Below are 22,860 nucleotides of genomic sequence, written 5' to 3' on the forward strand. Positions count from 1 at the left end.
CACGAATGGATATTGAATTTTGCCAAATGTTTTTTCTGCATCTATTGAGATGATCATGTGATTTTTATCCTTGGTTATGTTAATGTGGTGTATCTGTGGTGTATCATGTTAATTGACTTGCAGATATTGAACCATCCTCACATCCCAGGAATAAATCCCACTTGATCATGATGTATGATCCTTTTTACATATTGTTGAATTTGGTTTGCTAATATTTTGTTGAGGATTCTTACATCTATTTCATCAGCTATATGGGCCTGTGAATTTTTTTGGTAGTATCTTTATCTGATTTTGGTATCAGGGTAATGCTGGCCTCATAGAATGAGGTGGGAAGTGTTCTCTCCTCTATTTATTTATTTGTTTGTCTGTTTGTTTATTCATTTATTTATGGCTGCATTGGGTCTTCATTGCTGCATGCAGACTTTCTCTAGTTGCAGCGAGCAGGGGCTACTCTTCGTTGCAGTGCATAGGCTTTTCATTGTGGTGGCTTCTCTTGTTGCAGAGCACAGGCTCTAGGCGTGTGGGCTTCAGTCGTTGTGGCACACAGGCTCAGTAGTTGTGGCTCGCAGGCTCTAGACGCAGGCTCAGTAGTTGTGGTGCACAGGCTTAGTTGCTCTGTGGCATGTGGGATCTTCCTGGACCAGGGCTAAAACCATGTCCCCTGCATTGGCAGGTGGATTCTTAACCACTGCGCCACCAGGGAAGTCCACCTCTTTAATTTTTTGAAACAGTTTGAGAAGCATACATATTAACGCTTCTTTAAATGTTTGGTAGAATTCCCCTGTGAAGTCATCCAGTCCCAGACTTTTGTGTGTTGGGAGTCTTTTGATTACTGATTCAATTTCAATACTAATAATCAATCTATTCAGATTTTCTGTTTCTTCCTGATTCAGTCTTGGAAAACTGTATGTTTCTCGGAATTTATCCACTTATTCTAGGTTGTCCAATTTGTTAGCAAATTACTGTTTGCATTATTCTCTTATGATTGTATTTCTGTGATATCAGTTGTAACTTCTATCAGTTGTAACTTCTCTTTCATTACTTATGTTTTAAATTTGAGCACTCTCTTTTTCTTAATGAGTCTGGCTAAAGTTTATCAATTTTGTTTATCTTTTCAAAAAAACAGCTCTTAGTTTCATTTATCTTTTCTGTTGTTTTTTGGTCTCTATTTTATTTATTTCCACTCTGATCTTTATTATTTTTTTCCTTCTACTGACTTTGGACTTTGCTTGTTCTTCTTTTTCTAATTCCTTTAGAGGGAAAGTTAGGTTGTTTATTTGAGATTTTTCTTTTTTCTTGAGATAGGCTTCTATTACTGTAAACTGCCCTCTTAGAAATGTTTTTGTTGTGTCCCATAGATTTTGGACGTTGTGTTTCTATTTTCATTCATCCCAAGGTATTTTTTTGACTTCTTCTTTAATTTCTTTGTTGACCTAATGGCTTTTTTATAGTATGTTTTCAGTCTCCACTTGTTTGTGCTTTTACCAGTTTTCTTCTTACTATTGATTTCTAGTTTCACACTGCTGTGGTCAGAAAAGATGCTGGATTTAACTTCAATCTTTGTAAATTTACTGAGACTTCTTTTGTGGCCTAGCATGTGATCTATCCTGGAGAATGTTCCATGTGCACTTGAGAAGAATGTGTATTCTGCTGGTTTAGAATGTAATATTCTACAGATATCTATTAAGTCCATCTGGTCTAAAATGTCATTTAAAGCCAATGTTTCCTTATTGATTTTCTGTCTGGATGATCTATTCATTAATGTGATTGGGGTAATTAAAATCCCCTATTATTATTGTATTACTATCAATTTCTTCCTTTATGTCTGTTAATATTTACTTTATATATTGGGTGCATACATGTTAACAAGTCTAATATCCTCTTCTTGGATTGAACCCTTTATCATTATTTAATGTCTTAAATTGTCTTTTGTTATAGATTTTGTTTTAAATTCTATTTTGTCTGATATGAGTACTGCTACCCCAGCTTTTCATTTCCATTTGCATGAAATATCTTTTTTAATCCATTCAATATCAATGGGTGTGTCTTTAGCTCTGAAGTGAGTGTCCTGTAGGCAGCATATACATGGATCTTGGTTTTTTAATCTAATCAGCTACCCTATGTCTTTTGATTGGAGCATTTAGTCTATTTACATTAGAAGTGGTGATTAATAGGTATGTATCTACTGACATTTTGTTACTTGTTTTCTGGTTGTTTTTGTATTTCTTTGTTCTTTTCTTCTTTTAATCTCTTCTCTTTGGGTTTGATAACTTTTTTTTTAAATTTATTTATTTATTTTGCTTTATAACAAATTTAATCAGTTATACATATACATATGTTCCCATATCCCCTCCCTTTTGCGTCTCCCTCCCACCCTCCCTATCCCACCCCTCCAGGCGGTCACAAAGCACCGAGCTGATCTCCCTGTGCTATGCCGCTGCTTCCCACTAGCTATCTACCTTACGTTTGGTAGTGTATATATGTCCATGCCGCTCTTTCACTTTGTCACAGCTTACCCTTCCCCCTCCCCATATCCTCAAGTCCATTCTCTAGTAGGTCTGTGTCTTTATTCCTGTCTTACCCCTATGTTCTTCATGACATTTTTTTTCTTAAATTCCATATATATGTGTCAGCATACAGTATTTGTCTTTCTCTTTCTGACTTACTTCACTCTGTATGACAGACTCTAGGTCCATCCACCTCATTACAAATAGCTCAATTTCATTTCTTTTTATGGCTGAGTAATATTCCATTGTATATATGTGCCACATCTTCTTTACCCATTCATCCGATGATGGGCACTTAGGTTGTTTCCATCTCTGGGCTATTGTAAATAGGGCTGCTATGAACATTTTGGTACATGTCTCTTTTTGAATTATGGTTTTCTCAGGGTATATGCCCAGTAGTGGGATTGCTGGGTCATATGGTAGTTCTACTTGTAGTTTTTTAAGGAACCTCCATACTGTTCTCCATAGTGGCTGTATCAATTTACATTCCCACCAACAGTGCAAAAGGGTTCCCTTTTCTCCACACCCTCTTTAGCATTTATTGTTTGCAGATTTTTTTGATGATGGCCATTCTGACTGGTGTGAGGTGATACCTCATTGTAGTTTTGATTTGCATTTCTCTAATGATTAGTGATGTTGAGCATCCTTTCATGACTTTGTTGGCAATCTGATAACTTTTTAAGTATTATGTTTGGGTTCCTTTCTCTTTGCTTTTTGTGTATCTACTGTAGGTTTTTGATTTGCAGTTATCATCAGGTTCATATACATAAATATATCTACTTGTTTTAGAATGATAGTCATTTAAGTTCAAACACATTCTAAAAGCCCTACTTTTTTTTACTAAGCCCCCCCCAACATTTTATGTTTTGGTGTCATAGTTTACATTTTTATGAATATCCCTTAACTGTTTATTGTAGTTATAGTTGATTAATGGTTGATTTTACAATTTTGTCTTTTAACTTTCATAGTAGCTTACTTAAGTGGTTGATCAACTGCCTTTACAATATATTTACATATACCAGTGAGATTTCTTTCCTTCAAATAAATATTTTCTTATTTTTTGTTATAGGTCTTTCTTTTTCACTTAAAGAAGACCCTTTAACATTTCTTGTAAGGCCAGTTTAGTAGTGATGAACTCTTAGTTTTTGCTTGTCTGGGAAACACTTTGACTTTGTTGGGTAGAGTATCCTAGGTTGTAGGTTTTTCCTTTTCAGCACTTTAAGTATATCGTGCCACTCCCTTTTGGCCTGCAAAGTTTCTGCTGAAAAATCAGCTGGTAGCCTTATGGGAGTTCCTTTGTATGTGACTCTTTGTTTTTCTCTTACTGCCTTTAGAATTCTCTCTTTAACATTTGCCATTTCAATTATGATATGTCTTCATGTGGGTCTGTTTGGGTTCATCTTCTTTGGGACTCTCTGTGCTTCTGGACCTGGGTATCTGTTTCCTTCTTCAGGTCAGGGTTCAGCCATAATCTCATCAAATATGTTTTCTGCCCCTTTCTCTCATCTCCTTCTGGGACCCCTGTAATGTGAATATTAGTATGCTTGATGTTATCCTACAGATCCCTTAAACTATACTTAAAAAAAGTTTTTTTTCTTTTTGCTGTTCTGATCATGTGATTTCCACTATTTTGTCTTCCAGGTCACTTATGCATTCCTCCGTATTACCTAATCTGCTGGTAATTCCTTCTAGTGAATTTTTCATTTCAATTATTATATTCTTCAGCTCTGATTGGTTCTTTTTTATATTTTCTAGTTCTTTGTTAAAGTTCTTACTGTGTTCCTCTATTCTTTTCCCGAGTTCAGTGAGCATTGTTATTACTATTGTTTTAAGTTCTTTATCAAGTAAATTACTTACCTCTGTTTCATTAGGGTTTTTTTTTTTTTCTGGGGTTTCTACTTATTCTTTTGTTTGGAACATAGTCATTTGTCTTCTTTGTTTGACTTTCTCTTTTTGTCTCTATGAAATTAGGTGAAACAGTTACCTATCCCAGTCTTAAAGGCATGTCCTTGTGTGGGAGCATCCCCATGCATTCTGTATGTGCCCAGTGGTTTTGGTGGGAGAGCTGGACCTGAAGTGAGCACTAACCATGTCTTCACCTGGGGTGCACTGGCAGCTGCCACCTTAGCAGGGCATGGGGCTAGAGTAGGAAGAGTTAGAACTGGAGCCAGGTGTGAGCTGGGGCTTCTCCCAGGCTTAGAGCAGGGCCAGAGCCAAAGGGGCTGGAGTTGCAAATCTGAGCTAGTGCCACTTCTCCCAAGTGTGATAGCGGTCTCCACTTTGGTCAGAGGCAGGGCTGGGGCCCGAGGGGCTGGAGAGCTGCAAATGTGAGCTAGCTCAGCTTCTCCCTGGTGCAATGGTTTTTACTGCCTTGGTTGGGAACAGCACTAGAGCAGGTGGGGCTGGGAGGTGTGCTGGGGCACTCCTGGAAGGACGGACAGAGCATGAGTTGTTTTCAATCTGCTGCTTCTGCACTGGGACTGGGAGCAGGCAAGTCTGTGTACACTCTTCAAAACTGGAGTCTCAGTTTCTATGGCTCTATGATAAGCCCCACTGGTTTTCAAACCAAGTGGGCTTATCTTCCTTGTGCTTGACCTCAGGGCTAGGATGCCCAATATGGGGCTCAAACCCCTTGATCCTTAGGGAGGATGCCCAAGCCTATGATATCCCCTCCTCTTCTGGTCCACCCACTAGGGGTGTGGGTCCCGATTAGATCACTTCTCCTTCCTTCCTACCAGACTCCACTTTCCTTAATAACCTTGGTTGTAGAAGAGCCATTCTGCTAGTCTTCAGGCTGTTCTCAGAGAGAGCTGCTCTATATGTCGTTGTAGTCTTGATGTGTTTGTGGAGGGAGGTGAGCTCAGGGTCTACCTACTCCACCATCTTGATCCCACCCAGTCAAATACTGGAAAATTTAAATTTCTTCCGCTTTCCTAACACTGAATTAAAGGCCAAGTCCGCATGAATTCACCCTTACCCCCTACATCCACCACTTTTCTTCCCCACTGCCCCAAGCTCAAGGTGCCCTTTGGAATCTAGGGCTTTGTAACAGAGAAACATTTTACAGCATTTCTGTTGTTATTGTTTTTAAGACAAGAAACACCTGTTGAACGCAATATGGGGGTAGTGGAAAGAGCATATTCTTTGGGATCAAAAAGATAATTTGGAATCTTGGCTTGATTTATTAACTGAGTGACCTTGAATAACTTCCTTATTTCTCTGAGTCTCAGTTTCTTTCTCTGTAAAAATACACTTAACAACTAAATAACAGGTTTGTTGTAAGGATACTGGAACCTGAAGGAAGTATCACAGGTAATCACTATATGGTAGCCATTATGGTATTATTATTGTGTTTAATCCATACATACCTCATATGCTGTAGGTACCTCAGTATTAAATTTGGAGTAGACTGAAAATATAAATCATATTATATAGTCTTGTGTTTCTGAAATTTGTCAGGTTCTCCTGAATCTTTTTAGGTATAAACTAATTTTACAGATCTTCAATCCATGCTTATTTGAATTTTAATGAAAGCAACAGTCTTTACTACTATTACTTTATATAAGTTAGGCCCAGCTGACATGCAGCGAGCTTTTTTTTTTTAACATCTTCATTGGAATATAATTGTTTTACAATGGTGTGTTAGTTTCTGCTTTATAACAAAGTGAATCAGCTATACATCTACATATATACCCATATCTCCTCCCTCTTGCATCTCCCTCCCACCCTCCCTATCCCACCCTTCTGGGTGGTCACGAAGTACTGAGCTGATCTCCCTGTGCTATGCAGCTGCTTCCCACTAGCTATCTATTTTACATTTGGTAGTGTATATGTGTCCATGCCACTCTCTCACTTCGTCCCAGCTTACCCTTCCCCCTCCCCATGTCCTCAAGTCCATTCTCTAAGTCTGCGTCTTTATTCCTGTCCTGTCCCAAGGTTCTTCAGAACATATATTTTTTTAGATTCCATATATATGTGGTGGCATATGGTATTTGTTTTTCCCTTTTTGACTTACTTCACACTGTATGACAGACTCTAGGTCCATCCACCTCACTACAAATAACTCAATTCGTTTCTTTTCATGGCTGAGTAATATTCCATTGTATATATGTGCCACATCTTCTTTATCCATTCATCTATCAATGGACACTTAGGTGGCTTCCATGTCCTGGCTATTGTAAGTAGAGCTGCAATGAACATTGTGGTACATGACTCTTTTTGAATTATGGTTTTTTCAGGGTATATGCCCAGTAGTGGGATTGCTGGGTCATATGGTAGTTCTATTTTTAGTTTTTTAAGGAACCTCCATACTGTTCTCCATAGTGGCTGTATCAATTTACATTCCCACCAACAGTGCAAAAGGGTTCCCTTTTCTCCACACCCTCTCCAGAATTTATTGTTTGTAGGTTTTTTGATGATAGCCATTCTGACTGGTGTGAGGTGATACCTCATTGTAGTTTTGATTTGCATTTCTCTAATGATTAGTGATGTTGAGCATCCTTTCATGACTTTGTTGGCAATCTGTATATCTTCTTTGGAGAAATGTCTATTTAGGTCTTCTGCCCATTTTTGGATTGGGTTTTTTTTTTTTTTGATATTTACCTGCATGAGCTGCTTGTAAATTTTGGAGATTAATCCTCTGTCAGTTGCTTCATTTGCAAATATTTTCTCCCATTCTGAAGGTTGTCTTTTTGCCTTGTTTATAGTTTCCTTTGCTGTGCAAAAGCTTTTAAGTTTCATTAGATCCCATTTGTTTATTTTTGTTTTTATTTCCATTTCTCTAGGAGGTGGGTCAGAAAGGATGTGGCTGTGATTTATGTCACAGAGTGTTCTGCCTTACATTTATAGTGTCTGGCCTTACATTTAGGTCTTTAATCCATTTTGAGTTCATTTTTGTGTATGGTGTTAGGGAGTGTTCTAATTTCATTTTTTGGTTGTTTTTGTTTTTTTGCAGTATGCAGGCCTCTCACTGCTGTGGCCTCTCCTGTTGCGGAGCATAGGCTCCAGATGCACAGGCGCAGCAGCCATGGCTCACGGGCCCAGCCGCTCTGCGGCACATGGGATCTTCCTGGACCAGGGCACGAACCCGTGTCCCCTGCATCGGCAGGTGGACTCTCAACCTGCAGCCACCAGGGAAACCCTAATTTCATTCTTTTATATATAGAAGTCCAGTTTTCCCAGCACCACTTATTGAAGAGACTGTCTTTTCTCCATTGTATATTCTTGCCTCCTTTATCGAAAATAAGGTGACCATATGTGCGTGGGTTTATCTCTGGGCTTTCTATCCTGTTCCATTGATCTATATTTCTGTTTTTGTGCCAGTGCCATACTGTCTTGATTACTATAGCTTTGTAGTATAGTCTGTAGTCAGGGAGCCTGATTCCTCCAGCTCTGTTTTTCTTTCTCAAGATTGTTTTGGCTTCGGGGTCTTTTGTGTTTCCATATAAATTGTGAAATTTTTTGTTCTAGTTCTGTGAAAAATGCCAGTGGTAGTTTGATAGGGGTTGCATTGAATCTGTAGATTGCTTTAGGTAGTAGAGTCATTTTCACAATGTTGGTTCTTCCAATCCAAGAACATGGTATATCTCTCCATCTGTTTGTATCATCTTTAATTTCTTTCATCAGTATCTTATAGTTTTCTGCATAGAGGTCTTTTTTCTCCTTAGGTAGGTTTATTCCTAGGTATTTTATTATTTTTGTTGCAATGGTAAATACAAGTGTTTCCTTAATTTCTCTTTCAGGTTTTTCATCATTAGTGTATAGGAATGCAAGAGATTTCTGTGCATTAATTTTGTATCCTGCTACTTTACCAAATTCATTGATTAGCTCTAGTAGTTTTCTGGTAGCATCTTTTGGATTCTCTATGTATAGTATCATGTCAGCTGCAGACAGTGACAGCTTTACTTCTTCTTTTCCAATTTGGATTCCTTTTATTTCTTTTTCCTCTCTGATTGCTGTGGCTAAAACTTCCAAAACTATGTTGAATAATAGTGGTGAGAGTGGGCAACATTGTCTTGTTCCTGATATTAGTGGAAATGGTTTCAGTTTTTCACCGTTGAGAACAATGTTGGCAGCGAGCATATTTAATTAAGCCAGAAAGTAGGTCCACTTTCATCCCTCTTAACCAAGCAAAACTGTTCTTACTTCACAAATTTAAAACTACCCAAACAGGTTTCTCAGCAATGTGTTCACCGTGGTATGAACCTAGCATTAGAGTTCTTATTGCACAATGCACTTACTTGTCCCACGTAATAAAAGTTGCTCTCTGTGTTGAGATGCCAAGACCGACAATTTGATTCATCTGTAGTCCTGCAGCTAAAAATAAAGATAGAAAAGATACATTTAAAAGCCCAGGAAGTTTTTCTTTATAATATTATCATATGGAAAAGAAATCATTTAATATAATCTTTAAGAAAAACAACTGGGTTTAGCATTTTAATAACACAATTGGAGCTAATAAATAAAGCATTACCAGGATGATTTTCTAGTATTTTTTTACTTAAAGGGAAAAAAGGTTATAATCTAATAATAATAAAATGGCCTTTTTGCTTTAAAGATTAGAAAAAAACAAACACTACTTAAAGTAAGTCAGATTGTATTTTCTTCTTGATAATATTGATACTAAAAAATTGGATCTTAATTTAAGCAAAGATCAGCCACAATAGAAGCTGGTTGATGGCAACAAGAGAAAGTCCTCAGGGAAAGTAGTGTAAATATTGAAGCACAGATCTTATTTTCCACACAAACAGATGCTAGAATGCAAATAAAAACTTGGATTTTTGGAAGGTCCAAATTTCTTAAAATACAGCAGCTCAAGTGTTTTCATGATATTCTTTTAAAAAAGCAATTTATCCCACTAAGCAACTTAGGGACAACTTCAATTTGAGCAATGAGGAAGACACATCACCCCCTTTTTCAGTACTCCTTCCAAAAATATTTAACCTAACCTGATCATAAGTAAATAATCTGACAACCTCCAAATGCAGGACAGTCTATTTAACTGTTCCGTAGTTTTGAAAACTCTCAGTGTAATGAAGAACATGGTCTAGATTAAAGGAGACTAAACAGACTGACTGCTAAAGGCAATGCCTTATCTCTGGTTGGATTCTGGATTGAAAAAAAAGTTACTCAAGACTGAGATAAGAGGGGAATATTGAGGACCAAGTATTAGAAAATATCACTGGGTTAATGTTAAATTTCCTGTGTGATAACTGCATTGTGTTTCCATTTGAGAATACTCCTTATCTTTGGAGGTAATGATGAAGTATTTAGAGATGACAGGTTATTACATCACAACCAACTCTCACTTTGGTCAGCGAACAAGAAAAAAAGTTTGTAGAGGATGGTAATGTAAACACTGTAAAACACATATGAATCTAGGAGAAAGTACACGCTGTTCAATGTAGTATTCTCTGAACTCTTTTTTATAGGTTTTGAAATACTTCAAACCAGAAAGGTGAGAAGGAGAAGCAATTCAGTCAGAAAAATGAAGTAAAAGACCTTTTCAAATTTACAAGTCCTCTTTCGCCATATTCTTAAAGAAGGTTGCACTGCAAATGTTCTTAAGGAGCTAAGATTTCAGACCCTGGCTGTGCCAGGAGAGCACTTTGCATTAAGAAGCTGCTCAGGAAAAACAAAACAAAAACTTATTTTACAATAAAGGTAACTCAGTTGTAAACTCCTGAGAGCAGGAACTGAGTGTTGTAACTTTGTTTATAACCCTCTGGTATTTTAAACACAACAGGAAATCAAATCGGCACTAGCTACAACAGGGAACCAAGAGGGAAGGTGAGACTTTAATACTGCAGCTCAAAAAGAGTTAAAGCAGAGGACAGAGCTGCTGTTACCTTTCCTTGACAAAGTGGTTCAGTGTGAACCACAAATGTCCCCCCCCAAACTGCTGGGAAACTGTGACCCCAATAAAATATTGTATGTATAACTTAGGAAACCCACAAAATTCTACAGACGCCTGAGGAAAACTCTTTATTACACACAAGACATATTTACTGCCTATCTTTACTTCTATAAATCCAATTACCTTTGACAGATTCTTTTATTACAGCAACAAACTGAAGCCAGAGAAAATCAGGATCAATTTCAACCCAGCCAGCTTGAGGATGAAGACTTTTTACCTATTTAGGGAAAGAGAAGATTTAGTATAAACAACATTAGATCAAGTCAATAGCATCTGGGTCTTAAGGTTACTGGTTAAAATAACTTAAAACAAGATTTTATTTATTACCTAATTCATTTTTATTGTTAACATGGAAAAAATACATATATAGGGACTTCCCTGGTAACTCAGTGGTTAAGAATCTGCCTGCCAATGCAGGGGACACGGGTTTGAGCCCTGGTCCAGGAAGATCCCATATGCTGCAGAGCAACTAAGCCCTTGTGCCACAACTACTGAGCCTGAGCTTTAGAACCCGCGAGCCACAACTACTGAGCCTCCGTGCCACAACTACTGAAGCCCACGCACCTAGAGTCCATGCTCCGCAACAAGAGAAGCCACCACAATGAGGAGCCCGTGCACTGCAGTGAAGAGTAGCCCCTGCTCGCCACAACTAGAGAAAGCCCACGCGCAGCAACAAAGACCCAATGCAGCCAAAAATAAATTAATTAATTAATTTAAAAAATACATACACGAAATAAAAAAGGGTACACCAAAATAACAGTTTTCTTCAGTTCATAAGTTTACAGAAGATTTTAGCTTTATTTTATTTTCTAAGTTTACCTTTATTTTTCAGGTTTTCTACAATGAAGATGTGTTGTTTTTGTAATTTAAAAAAAAGTCAAACTAAAAAAAAAACCTTAAATTAGCAAATAAAGTACTGAGTTCTGTTTCAAGCTATGATGGAGTAAGCACACCCCACCCCCTCTTTCCCACTGAACACAGATATAAAACCTGGACAGAATGCATGGAGCAGCTACCTGTGGACTGCAAAAAGTATGCGGTGGCAGGCAGACTGGGGAAGAAGATAAGAATTAGAATATCACTGAACTGGTGGTGAGTTTCCCACTTTTCTTCTGGTACCCCCTGGCCTGGACTCAAGACAGCCTGAAAACCAGAAGTGGGTATCAGGGTGCAGTGAAAACACCTGTAGAGTTTTTGCTAACACTCAGAGGGAATGCAAGAAATCCCTCACTTTTTTTTTTATCCCCCCCACCTCCATACTTTTATATCCTGGCTATCCCATCGTGGTGGCTGCAGCAGTAACCACAAGCACCCAAAATACTGAGGGAGGTAAAACTTCCTCTCTAATCAGAGGAGCTGGGGGCCCAAGAGGGTAAGGTGAACCCCCCATGGCTTTTTTCTCTCTGTGTGCTCCTGATGCCTAGCCTCAGGTGTGGACATAGGAAGTATCCAGCAGAATGGGATAATGAAAGCTCCAGCTTCTGGCAAGAGGACCCAAAAGGGGGAGGCTCAGGGAACCAAAAATCCCAGGAAGATCTCAGAGAGGAAAGAGCTTGGGAAAGCTACTCCAGAAAGCTGTGGATGAATTCCTAGGCTCACCTGGAAGCTGCACGTATATGAATATAATACCAGACAGCATAGCAACGATGTTAAAAGCAGAACTGAAAAAATAGACCACTGCCCAGGTCCCAGACTGACCTCTAGGTGGCACATACTACACAGGGCAGATCCAAATAGTACCTCCAAGATCTTAAAAACAGAATTAACATTGAAACCAAAGTCCAGGGAAGGCTGGTCAGCATTTGTAGACTGAACACAGCTGCATTAACTGCCTACTAAAAGAAAAATATCAACATTTGTCATAAACTTTATACAAGACCCAGAGTCTTATAACATGATAATCAAAATGCCCAGTATATAATCCAAAATTACAAGGTATATTAAGAATCAGAAAAATCTCAGCTTACATGGGAAAAGATAATAGACACCAATACCAACATAACACAGATATCTGATAAAGACTTTAAAGCAGCTATTATAAAAATGCTCCAAGAAGTAAGGGTGAATTCTTTTGAAACAAGATAGAAAGTCTCAGCAAAGAAATAAAAGACATGAAGAAAAACAAAATTTTGGTAATTCTCTGACAGTCCAGTGGTTAGGACTTGGTGCTTTCACTGCCAAGGCCCAGGTTCAATCCCTGGTCGGGGAACTAAGATCCCACAAGCTGAGCAGCATGGCCAAAAAAAACAAAAGAAAAAAGAAATTCTAACAACTTCAGGATTAAAAAATACAATTATTAGGGGAGTGGGGGAAATGGATACAAACTTTCAGTTATAAGATGAATAAGGTCTAGAGACCTAATGTACACCATGGTGACTAGAGTTAATAATAATGTATTATACACTTGAAATTTGCTAAGAGAGTAGTTCTCAAGTGTTCTCTACACCCACACACACAAACACACAAATGGTAACCATGTGAGATGATGAGTACCTCATCTGTATACTCATGATGAGTAATTAACATTATGTTATTTAATTAACAATGTATACGTATACCAAAACAGCAATTTATATACCTTAAATATATACAACTTTTATTTGGCAATCATACCTCAATAAAGCCGGAAAAAAATCAATTAAAAAAAGAAAAATGAAATAATTAAAATAAAAAACATACTGGATGCGCTCAATAGTAGAATGGAGATAAGAGAAGAAAGTCAGTAAGCTTAAGGGTAGATCAATAGAAATTCTCTAATCTGAACAACAGAAAGAAAAAAATAATAAAGTCTCAGGGATCTCTGGGACAATGTTTATGTCACCAGAGGCCCCAAAGAAGAAAAGAAAGAGTTCAGTGCAGAAAAAAATTACTTCAGGGAAGTAATACTGCAAAAAATTCCCAAGCTCAGTGAAAGATTTAAAATCTAAATATTTAAGAAGCTTAGAAAACTCCTACCAGGATAAGTCCAAAGCACTACACAGCCAGATCCAGCATAATTCAAGTGCTAAAAACTGAAAACAAAACAAAACAAAATTGAAAGCAACCAGACAGATTACATACACAGAATAATGATTCGAATGACTGTGGACTTTCTCATCAGAACCATGAAGGCCTGGAGGAAGTGGCTCAACATCTTTAGAGTGCTAAAAGAATTTCCATCCACAATTCCATATCAAAATCCTAGGATTTTTAATAGATATAGATATGATGATTCTAAAATGTATATGGAAAGGCAAAAGAACTAAAATAGCCAAAACAATGTTGAAAAAGATTGGAGGAATCACACTACGCAATTTCAAGACTTACTATAAAGCCATAGTAATCAAAATAGTGTAATCATTAATCAAAATAGTGTAATCATAAAAATAGCAAACAGACCAATGAAACAGAAGAGAATCCAGAAATAGACCCACATAAGTATGGCTAATTGATTTTTGACAAATATACAAGGCAATTCAATGGGGAAAAGACAGCTTTTTCAAGAGTTGAAACAGACATCCACACGCAAAAAAATTAACCTCAACGTATACCTCATGTCTTACACAAAAAACTAACTCAAAATGGATCATAGATCTAAATGTAAAATGTAAAACTGTAAAATGCTTAGAGGAAATCACAGCAGAAAATCTTTGTGACTTGGGGTTAGGTGAAGAGTTCTTAGACATGACACCAAAAGTACAATTCATGAACAAAAATACTCAAAAAATGAGCTTCATCAAAATTTAAAATGTTCGCTCTGCAAAAGATATTGTTAAGAAGATGAAAAGACCAAGTACAGACCGGTTGAAAATATCTGCAAATCACGTATTCAACACAAGATTTATATCCAGAAGATATTTTTAAAATCTCAAAACTCAACAGTAAGAAAACAACTCAATTAAAAAATGGCCAAAAGACCTGAACAGGCACTTTATCAAAGAAGATACACAGACAGAAAATATGCACATGGAAATACTCAGCATCATTAGCAATTAAGCAAATTGCAAATCAAAACCACAATGAGATATCACTATATCTATTAGGATGCCTAAAATAAAAATTACTAACAACATCAAGTGTTGGTAAAGAACAAACAGAACTCATATACATTGCTGGTGGGAATGCAAAATGGTAGAGGCACTCTGGAATTTGGCAATTTCTTGTTAGGTTAAATACTTACTTACCATGTGACCCAACAATCCCACCCCTAGGTATTTAACCCAGAGAAATGAAAACTTACATTCACATTAAAATCTGTACACAAATGTTTATAGCAGCTCTATCCAAAATCATCAGAAACTGGAAACAACCCGAATGTACTTCAACAGGTGAATGAAAATGGTACATCCACACAATGGATTACTACTCAGAAATAAAAAAGAATGAACTATTGATACACACAATATGGATGAATCTCAAAGGCATTCTGCTGAAGAAAGCTCATCTCCAAAGGCTACTTACTGTATTATTCCTCTTATATGACATTCTCAGAAAGACAAAAAACTATAGTCATGGGAAACAGATCAGTGGTTTTCAGAGATTAGGTGTGGGAGGAGGGTCCGACTACAAAGGGCTAGCACAAGGGAGTTTCTGGGTTACTTCTACATATGTGCTAAAACTCACAAGACTTATTCACCAAAAAAGTCAACTTTAGGGCTTCCCTGGTGGCGCAGTGGTTAAGAGTCTGCCTGCCGATGCAGGGCACACGGGTTCATGCCCCGGTCCGGGAAGATCCCACATGCCGCGGAGCAGCTGGGCCCGTGAGCCATGGCTGCTGAGCCTGTGCGTCCGGAGCCTGTGCTCCGCAACGGGAGAGGCCACAGCAGTGAGAGGCCCACATACCGAAAAAAAAAAAAAAGTCAACTTTACCATACGCTAATTTAAAAAATACAATAAAAAGAATCTATGGCTTCAAGTTAAAATGATGGCTTGAACATAAGCGTTTTATCTCCAATTCCTCTCAAGACTCCATTAAAATAAAAACATGAAAAAGATTTATGCAAGAAGAGAGCAAGGAAGCTCAGACCAGGTTTTAACGAATGTTTTTAATACGATCAGTTAGTGGGTACAGTAAGTCCCCTACACATGAAACAGTTCCGTTCCGAGAGTGTGTTGTTAAGTCCAATTTGTTTGAAAGTGGAGAAAAGGGAACACTCTTGCACTGCTGGTGGGAACGTGAAGTGGTACAGCCACTATGGAGAACAGTATGGAGGTTCCTTAAAAAACTACAAATAGAACTACCATATGACCCAGCAATCCCACTACTGGGCATATACCCTGAGAAAACCATAATTCAAAAAGAGTCATGTACCAAAATGTTCATTGTAGCCCTATTTACAATAGCCCAGAGATGGAAACAACCTAAGTGCCCATCATCCGATGAATGGGTAAAGAAGATGTGGCACATATATACAATGGAATATTACTCAGCCATAAAAAGAAATGAAATTGAGCTATTTGTAATGAGGTGGATAGACCTAGAGTCTGTCATACAGAGTGAAGTAAGTCAGAAAGAGAAAGACAAATACTGTATGCTGACACATATATATGGAATTTAAGAAAAAAAAAATGTCATGAAGAACATAGGGGTAAGACAGGAATAAAGACACAGACCTACTAGAGAATGGACTTGAGGATATGGGGAGGGGGAAGGGTAAGCTGTGACAAAGTGAAAGAGCGGCATGGACATATATACACTACCAAATGTAAAACAGATAGCTAGTGGGAAGCAGCCGCATAGCACAGGGAGATCAGCTGGGTGCTTTGTGACCGCCTGGAGGGGTGGGATAGGGAGGGTGGGAGGGAGGGAGACGCAAGAGGGAAGGGATATGGGAACGTATGTATATGTATGACTGATTCACTTTGTTATAAAGCAGAAACTAATACACCATTGTGAAGCAATTATACTCCAATAAAGTTGTAAAAAAAAAAAAAAAAAAGGAAGTCCAACAAAGTTAGCCTAGGTATCCTACTAACACAATCGGCTATATAGTACTGTACTGTAATAGGTTTATAATACTTTTCACAGAAATAATACATGAAAAACAAACACAAAAAATAAAGAAAACATTTTTAATCTTACAGTATGGTAGCGTGAAAAGTACAGTAGTACAGCACAACAGCTGGCATACAGGGGCTGGTATCAAGTGAACAGGCAAGAAGAGTTACTGACTGGAAGAGGGAGAGGAGGTGGGAGACGGTAGAGCTGAAGGATCGTCAGCCATAGGAGACGGAGGGCAAGCTGCAATTTCACTCACGTTTGACGTTGATGGCACAGGCTCTGGTTCCTCGCTGGATTCAATTCTATCTACTCTCTTGAAAAAACGATCCCGTGATGTCTGGGTAGTAGCTCTTTTTTTCTCGTCATAGGTGACCCGGTAGCACTGGACTGCATTCTCAACGACAGCTGCAACCTTTGCGTCCCATTCTATGTTCGGGTCTTGTGCCTCAAAAACTAACAGTGCCTCCTCAAATAAAGAAAATCCCCTTGCCATTTCCTGCGTTGTGAATCTCTTCAGTTCTTCAGCAGTAACCGCTACATAACCGCTGCTTTTACACTTACTTCCGAAATAAAGAAGCAAGAAATAAAGATACTGTACTACTTGGGCTTGTACAGTACTGTAAAGTACACAAAAGCACAACCACTTGTAGAGGATGTACACAAGTGACAATGTACACCAGACACGTGGACTAACTTATGTGACTGGACATGCGAACGCATGTTCACATCTTTGAAAGTTCGCAATTTGAAGGTTCGTATGTAGGGGACTTACTATACAGGGCTAAGCACAGGAGAGAAAACTGGATACCGCAGTAGCTCCTCAGATTATACCATCTCTCTTCAACCCCTGGCAGATTCTAGGATAGAGCCCTGAAAATTAGAGGTACCTCAGAAGGCTGGGAGGCCAGATGGGGCTGAACAGAGGATCGATTCAGTCTTTCTAAGGATCCTCAGGTCTCCTTGTCCAGCCAGATCCGCTGCCCCTCCCTAACCGGGCAGAAGGTGTGAGATTTACTCTCTGGAGGGGTTGAACCAGGGAAGTTCTTTACTTGCAAGTACCAGATATAGCTGAGAAAAGTAAGACATAGTACTGAAAATATGAACAGATAACCAACCAAAGATCACCATTTAAGGAAAACCTCTGACACATAAGAAAAGGCCAAAATAGAGAGAAAAAAAAAGAACTGTGAGAAAACAGTGACAATGTGGGGAGCATGAGGGTGACATGGGGATGATATGAAAAAAGAATCTATTATTCCCAGTGAACTCATTAGAAACAAACAGATTTAACAAAATCTATTCCCCTTCTATCAAACAACATTTCTGTCCTTTCCATGCAATACTTTCATGACCACAGACTGTAATGGCTCAACTGCAATAAACACTTCCTCACACCAAAAAACTCAACGTGGCCATCATCGCGTCAAGCCTACAAACCAGGGTCTGTGGCACTTCAGGGTCCCTTCCCCCAACTCCACCAACCCAGACAGCTCACCATCCCTAAACATGTCACAATAGTTTAGAAGACCAAACCGAAATTAGATCAAGAATATAATCAAAGCCAAGAAGAAAACGTGTTTTGTTGATTAAAAACAAAAGACAAGAAGACAACAACCAGTGCTTTTCAACAATGTCCAGAGGGTACACAGTATTGGAGACTCCACTGTTTTCTTTGGAGTGGCCTTTCTGTCCTGTTCTTCCAACCAAGATGTTATCATCTTTTACAGTTTCTCACAATGGCATGATGTTTCAATGGGGAACATGATGAACTTTCTTCATTTTGAAAAACTAAAAATATCAAATATTCACATGTGGGATTTCTAACTGTGAATACTACTCTAGTATATAACGCCAATATTTAAGAGTCCATAGAAAGATTTTTTTTAAATACAACTTATAGAAAAAGGCTAAAAATGTGCCTCTGCTATTAAAAAATGAATGCCATAAGAGATAAAATTAAAGTCTTCTGAGAGACCTAGTACTAGCCTTCTAATGTAAAGGTTCCTGTTTGGGATTTCAATTTTAATTAAAAGACCAACAAAGCCTATTTTGTTCTTATCTCTAAAGGGTGATCTGTTCAGTTCTTCTTTCTCTCCTTTTTAAGCTATTTATTTAGCAATATCAATCAAATCCTATACTAAGACATTTAGGTTACTATTATATATTCTTTCCAACATAATTTAGCAGAGGTGTGATTTTCACTTGAGTAAATAAACACAAGTTCTGTGTCTAATCCATAGAGTCCCATGAAGCAAACTGATTTCCTAATACTTTGATTAAATGCAATTCAGTTATTCTGTACTCACGAAGTAATAATCTTGGTGCTAAGAAGCAGTGTAGACCAACAAGACCATTCTTCCCAAAGAACTCAAGCCATCTGAAGTAAAGGACCAGTTGTTGTTTGGGTTTTTTTCTGATTTGTAATTCATTGTGAACCAACAATTTTTAAGACACAATTAAAACAACTTTCTAGGAAAAAAGAACATACAAAGTAAAATCCCAAATGTTTTATTATTGAGGTCAACAGACATAAAATGACTCTGCCAAGTTGCTACACAAGTTTCTAAATCTTAGTTTCTCTCTCTCAACCCCAGCAGCTGGGAGCCACACTTTCCGAAGCACTGCTGTAAACTCCTATCACAGGTTGAGAGGCACTGCTTTCAACTCCTAATTTAAGACATAGCGCTTCATCCTTTGAGGGCAAGGAATTTTTGTATTTTTATTTACTCACATACCTTTCTAGACACCTTTGCCACAGTTTTGAGTCTGACCAAACCATTCTAGTCTAATGCTGCTCACAGCAATCTTGATTCATCTTTGAGATTCTTACCTCATTTCTAAAAAAATGATTCCCCCCAAATTATATAGCAGCTGTGAAACTTGATCTTCTAACAATTTCTGCATCCCTTCGGTTTCAAACACTTCAACTTCTTTGAAAAAAAATCACTGCTTAAAACAAAAGTACTTTGTGTCTAGAATTTTAAGGGAGACTGTGTGTAAAGTATCATCGTGTTCTGATAAAGACTCATAAAAAGATACGGAGAACATAGTCGCTGAAGGGCAGAATCCGCCTTTCAGCTGTCCTTTCGGGTGGGTTTAGGAATGGGGTGTGTGGGTGGTGGGCAGTGCTCCTGCAGAGGTGAACAGAAGAGGGACCAGGGAGCTGCTCTAGTCCCAGCTCCCTGTCCTGGTCCTGAAACCAGAATGAGGAAGTCCTGAAAACAAACGCTCAAAGCAGTCTTTTGGCTGGACCTGCTCCTGGGCAACCCCTGCGGCTGAAAAACACTTCTAAGGGGATGGGGAAAAGGGTGGGAACCAAGCAAATGAGGGAGTCCAGTGCTGCTGGGAATGGGTCAGGTAACTAATAGCTCCTGTTCCCCCAACACCGCCAACATAAAAAGATGTTGGTATTGGAAAGGAGAGTAAATAAGAAACATCACATGGAGTCAACATTATTTTTGGCATGCTGTCAACTGTGTGGAAATCAACACTTCATTAAAACGAGAACAGAAGAATACCAATCTGTTAGTTGCTTTACTAATAACAACTAATGACTTGATAGGTTTCTCAAACCAGAAAAAAGATACTTTCATGAATTGTCAAAGATGGAAATGAGAAAAGTAATGACAACACAGCCTTCAAAGCTTGTCCAATACTTCTCATATCTCTGGGAATCAGTTGCTCAGCACTTTGAGAAGCAGTTAATGATGATAACTGAATTACGAACATAAACTTAAATTCCATCAAGATTTGAAAATCCTAAATGTAAATAAAGACAGGGTTGGACGCCTATCAAGGAAGTACAGGAGAAACCAAGCAAGTCACAAAGCACCCTCTGACTGGATACGCGCAGCCAGCCTGCCCTGCCCTGCCCTGCCCCGGGAGTCACCGCAGTCCCACCCAGGTGAGGCCAGAGAGGCGAATCCTCAGGTGAGCGGAAGGGAGTGAGCGGCCCCAGGTCACAAACCGAGCCCCTGCTGTCTTCAGCCGGGACAGGAAGGGCGCACAGGTTTCAACCCTGCCCGGGGACGGAATGCGGGGACTTGGCCGGTCTCGGCGCGCCGCTCAGGTCGGAGGGCCCGCGGTGCTCCAGGTGGCTGCGTCCAAGCCGGATGAGGAGGTCCCGCCCTCTCGCCCCCCCGCGACCCGATCCCGGGTGCCCCGCGCGACCCAGACCCGCTGCCCCGACGCCAGCTCCTCGGTCACCTTCTGAGCGCTGGAGCCGCGGATCCGCGCCGCGCGGTCATAGACGTGGCAGCGAATCACCGAGCTGCCCACGTCCAGCCCCAGAACGAAGCCTGCGCGCCGCGGGTCCGGCGCGCTCTGCTCGGGGCGCGTCTGCTCCAGGACTGTGGGCGGCCCTGGCATCCCGACCCCCAAGCCTCTCCGCACCTGCCTCCAGCCGAGCGGGAGCGCTCTAAACGCCCGTACCTCAGAGGCTGAGCGCTCCCCGCCGGGCCACCGCCCCCGGCCCGCCCCCTCCGCGAGATCCGGGAACGGCCCCGCCCCCGCATCGGGCCCCGCCCCGACGCCGTGACGTCACGGCTGCGCAGGAACCCTTTGCAGGAGCGAGCGCGGTCCCGGCGGCATTGTGGGGCGCGTGGAGGCGAGCAGGAAGGTGGTGGGTCCCTGGAGTCCCGGGTCACCCGTTCCGCCCGGTTCTCCTAACACCGGCGGCTCTCAGCGTTGCCCTGGCCCGTAATTTTCGTGATTTCCCTTCTAACTCCACGCACCCTGCGGCAGTGCCTGCATTTCTTTCAACCCAATTACATATTATGAATCTCTATTAAGAAAAATAAAGTGACCTGAAAAGAAATTCAAAATTCCGCCGAAGGTATTCATTAATAAACTGAGGGTTTTCCCCCAAGACTTCTGTCCTCAGAAAACCTGGTCAGGTTTGCACATATAATACACATCAAAAAATACTTGCTAAATGAAATAAACACTCAAATGAGTTGGACATTCCCCAGCCCTCTGGTGGGGAAGAAGGGACAAAGCCAGGGGTGGCTGTTTTTACCATCAAGCTCCACCCCAACGACTGCCTTTTCAGGAACATGAAAGTCCCTCAAGGGCCCTTTACCTTTCACTCTTGCCCAAAGAGCGTGGGCTCTTCCACGCACGGGACAGGAAGGAGACCTGCGGAAATTTAGAGTTTCCTGCAGCTCTGGTCACCAGCCTCGAGCCCAGGGGGATTCCCATGGGGTGGTCCTTATAGGCGGGGAGTGCAGAGGCGTTAATGCCTGCTTCAGCCACCTTTCCACCATCACCACACCAGCACTCCAAAAAAAACCAGTGTCTGGGGCTTCTCTGGTGGCGCAGTGGTTGAGAGTTGGCCTGCCGATGCAGCGGACGCGGGTTCGTGCCCTGGTCTGGGAAGATCCCACGTGCCGCGAAGCAGCTGGGCCCGTGAGCCTTAGCCGCTGAGCCTGCGCGTCCAGAGCCTGTGCTTCACAAGGGGAGAGGCCCGCGAACCACTCCCCCCGCCCCCAAAAAACAAAAAAAACAGTGTCTGAAAATATTCAATGTCTTCTTTTTGTAAAATTATGAAAGTAACATGGATATGTGCTCTTTGTGAAAAAGTTTCACAGTGCAGAGTGGTATATCAATTAAAAAGTAAGGGGAAAAAAAAGCAAGGGATATTCATTTTGAGCCAAATCGTTCTTTTGAACAAATTGTCATGTTAACCCACTTGCTTTCAGCCCATTTGACCAACGGCCTGTGGCCAATGGTTCTTTGGCCATATTACTTGAAACTTGGAACAAGCACCTGGAAGAGTATGTTTTTTGTTTTTGTGTTTAATCTTTGTACCCCGTTCCTCTCTAATAGTACTCATTTGTTCCAAATGGCCCCAGGACTGCCTTCACCAGTGGTGACCATTTTGGTGAGTCATATATACTATGTTAATCCCCAGTATTGTAATTTTGAAATAAATGACTAATGGGTCATGTAGTCTGACCAGAGTTCTCCAGAGAAAGAGAACCAATAGGATAGAGATTGAGATTTATTTTAAGGAATTGGCTCACATGCTCGTGAGGGCTGGCAAGTCCCAGAAATCTCTAGGGAAGGCTGGAAGTCTAGAAATTCAGGTAAGAGTTGATGTTACAGTCTGAGTCTACATTCTGCTGGGCAGTAGGCTGGGAACGCAGGCAGGGTTCCTATATTGCAATCTTAAGGAGAATTCTTCTTTGGGAAACCTCGATCTTTGCTCTTAAGGCCTTCAACTGATTGGATGCGGCCCACCAACATTGTGAAGGGTCATTTGCTTTACTCAAGGTCTATTGATTTAAATGTTAATCACATCTAAAAAATATCTCACAGCAGCATCTAGACTGGTGCTTGCCCAAACAGCTGGGCACCTTCACAGTGTGCCCACTAGCTTAGTCAAGTTGACACATAAAATTAACCATCACAGGTCCCCTTTCACAAGAGAGAAAGCTGTTTTGTATTCCTGATATGAA

The 22,860-nt window shown here is 40.1% G+C and overlaps 1 protein-coding gene across 1 annotated transcript in view; it reads right to left on the minus strand.

Moving 5' to 3' along the window:
* GK5 (glycerol kinase 5) overlaps window positions 1–20,770 on the minus strand; it is a gene marked incomplete at its 5' end in the record, with an annotated part of 86,194 nt that extends 65,424 nt beyond the window's left edge. Inside the window, 3 exons of the mRNA XM_079704142.1 lie at window positions 8,747–8,822; window positions 10,546–10,639; window positions 20,609–20,770. Coding sequence (XP_079560268.1) covers window positions 8,747–8,822; window positions 10,546–10,639; window positions 20,609–20,770 — 332 coding nt within the window. The remainder of the gene's footprint in view (window positions 1–8,746; window positions 8,823–10,545; window positions 10,640–20,608) is intronic.
* Between the last annotated feature and the right edge of the window lie 2,090 nt (window positions 20,771–22,860).

This window comes from Hyperoodon ampullatus, assembly GCF_949752795.1.
Source record: "Hyperoodon ampullatus genome assembly, chromosome: 5".
Taxonomy (NCBI): Eukaryota; Metazoa; Chordata; class Mammalia; order Artiodactyla; family Ziphiidae; genus Hyperoodon; species Hyperoodon ampullatus.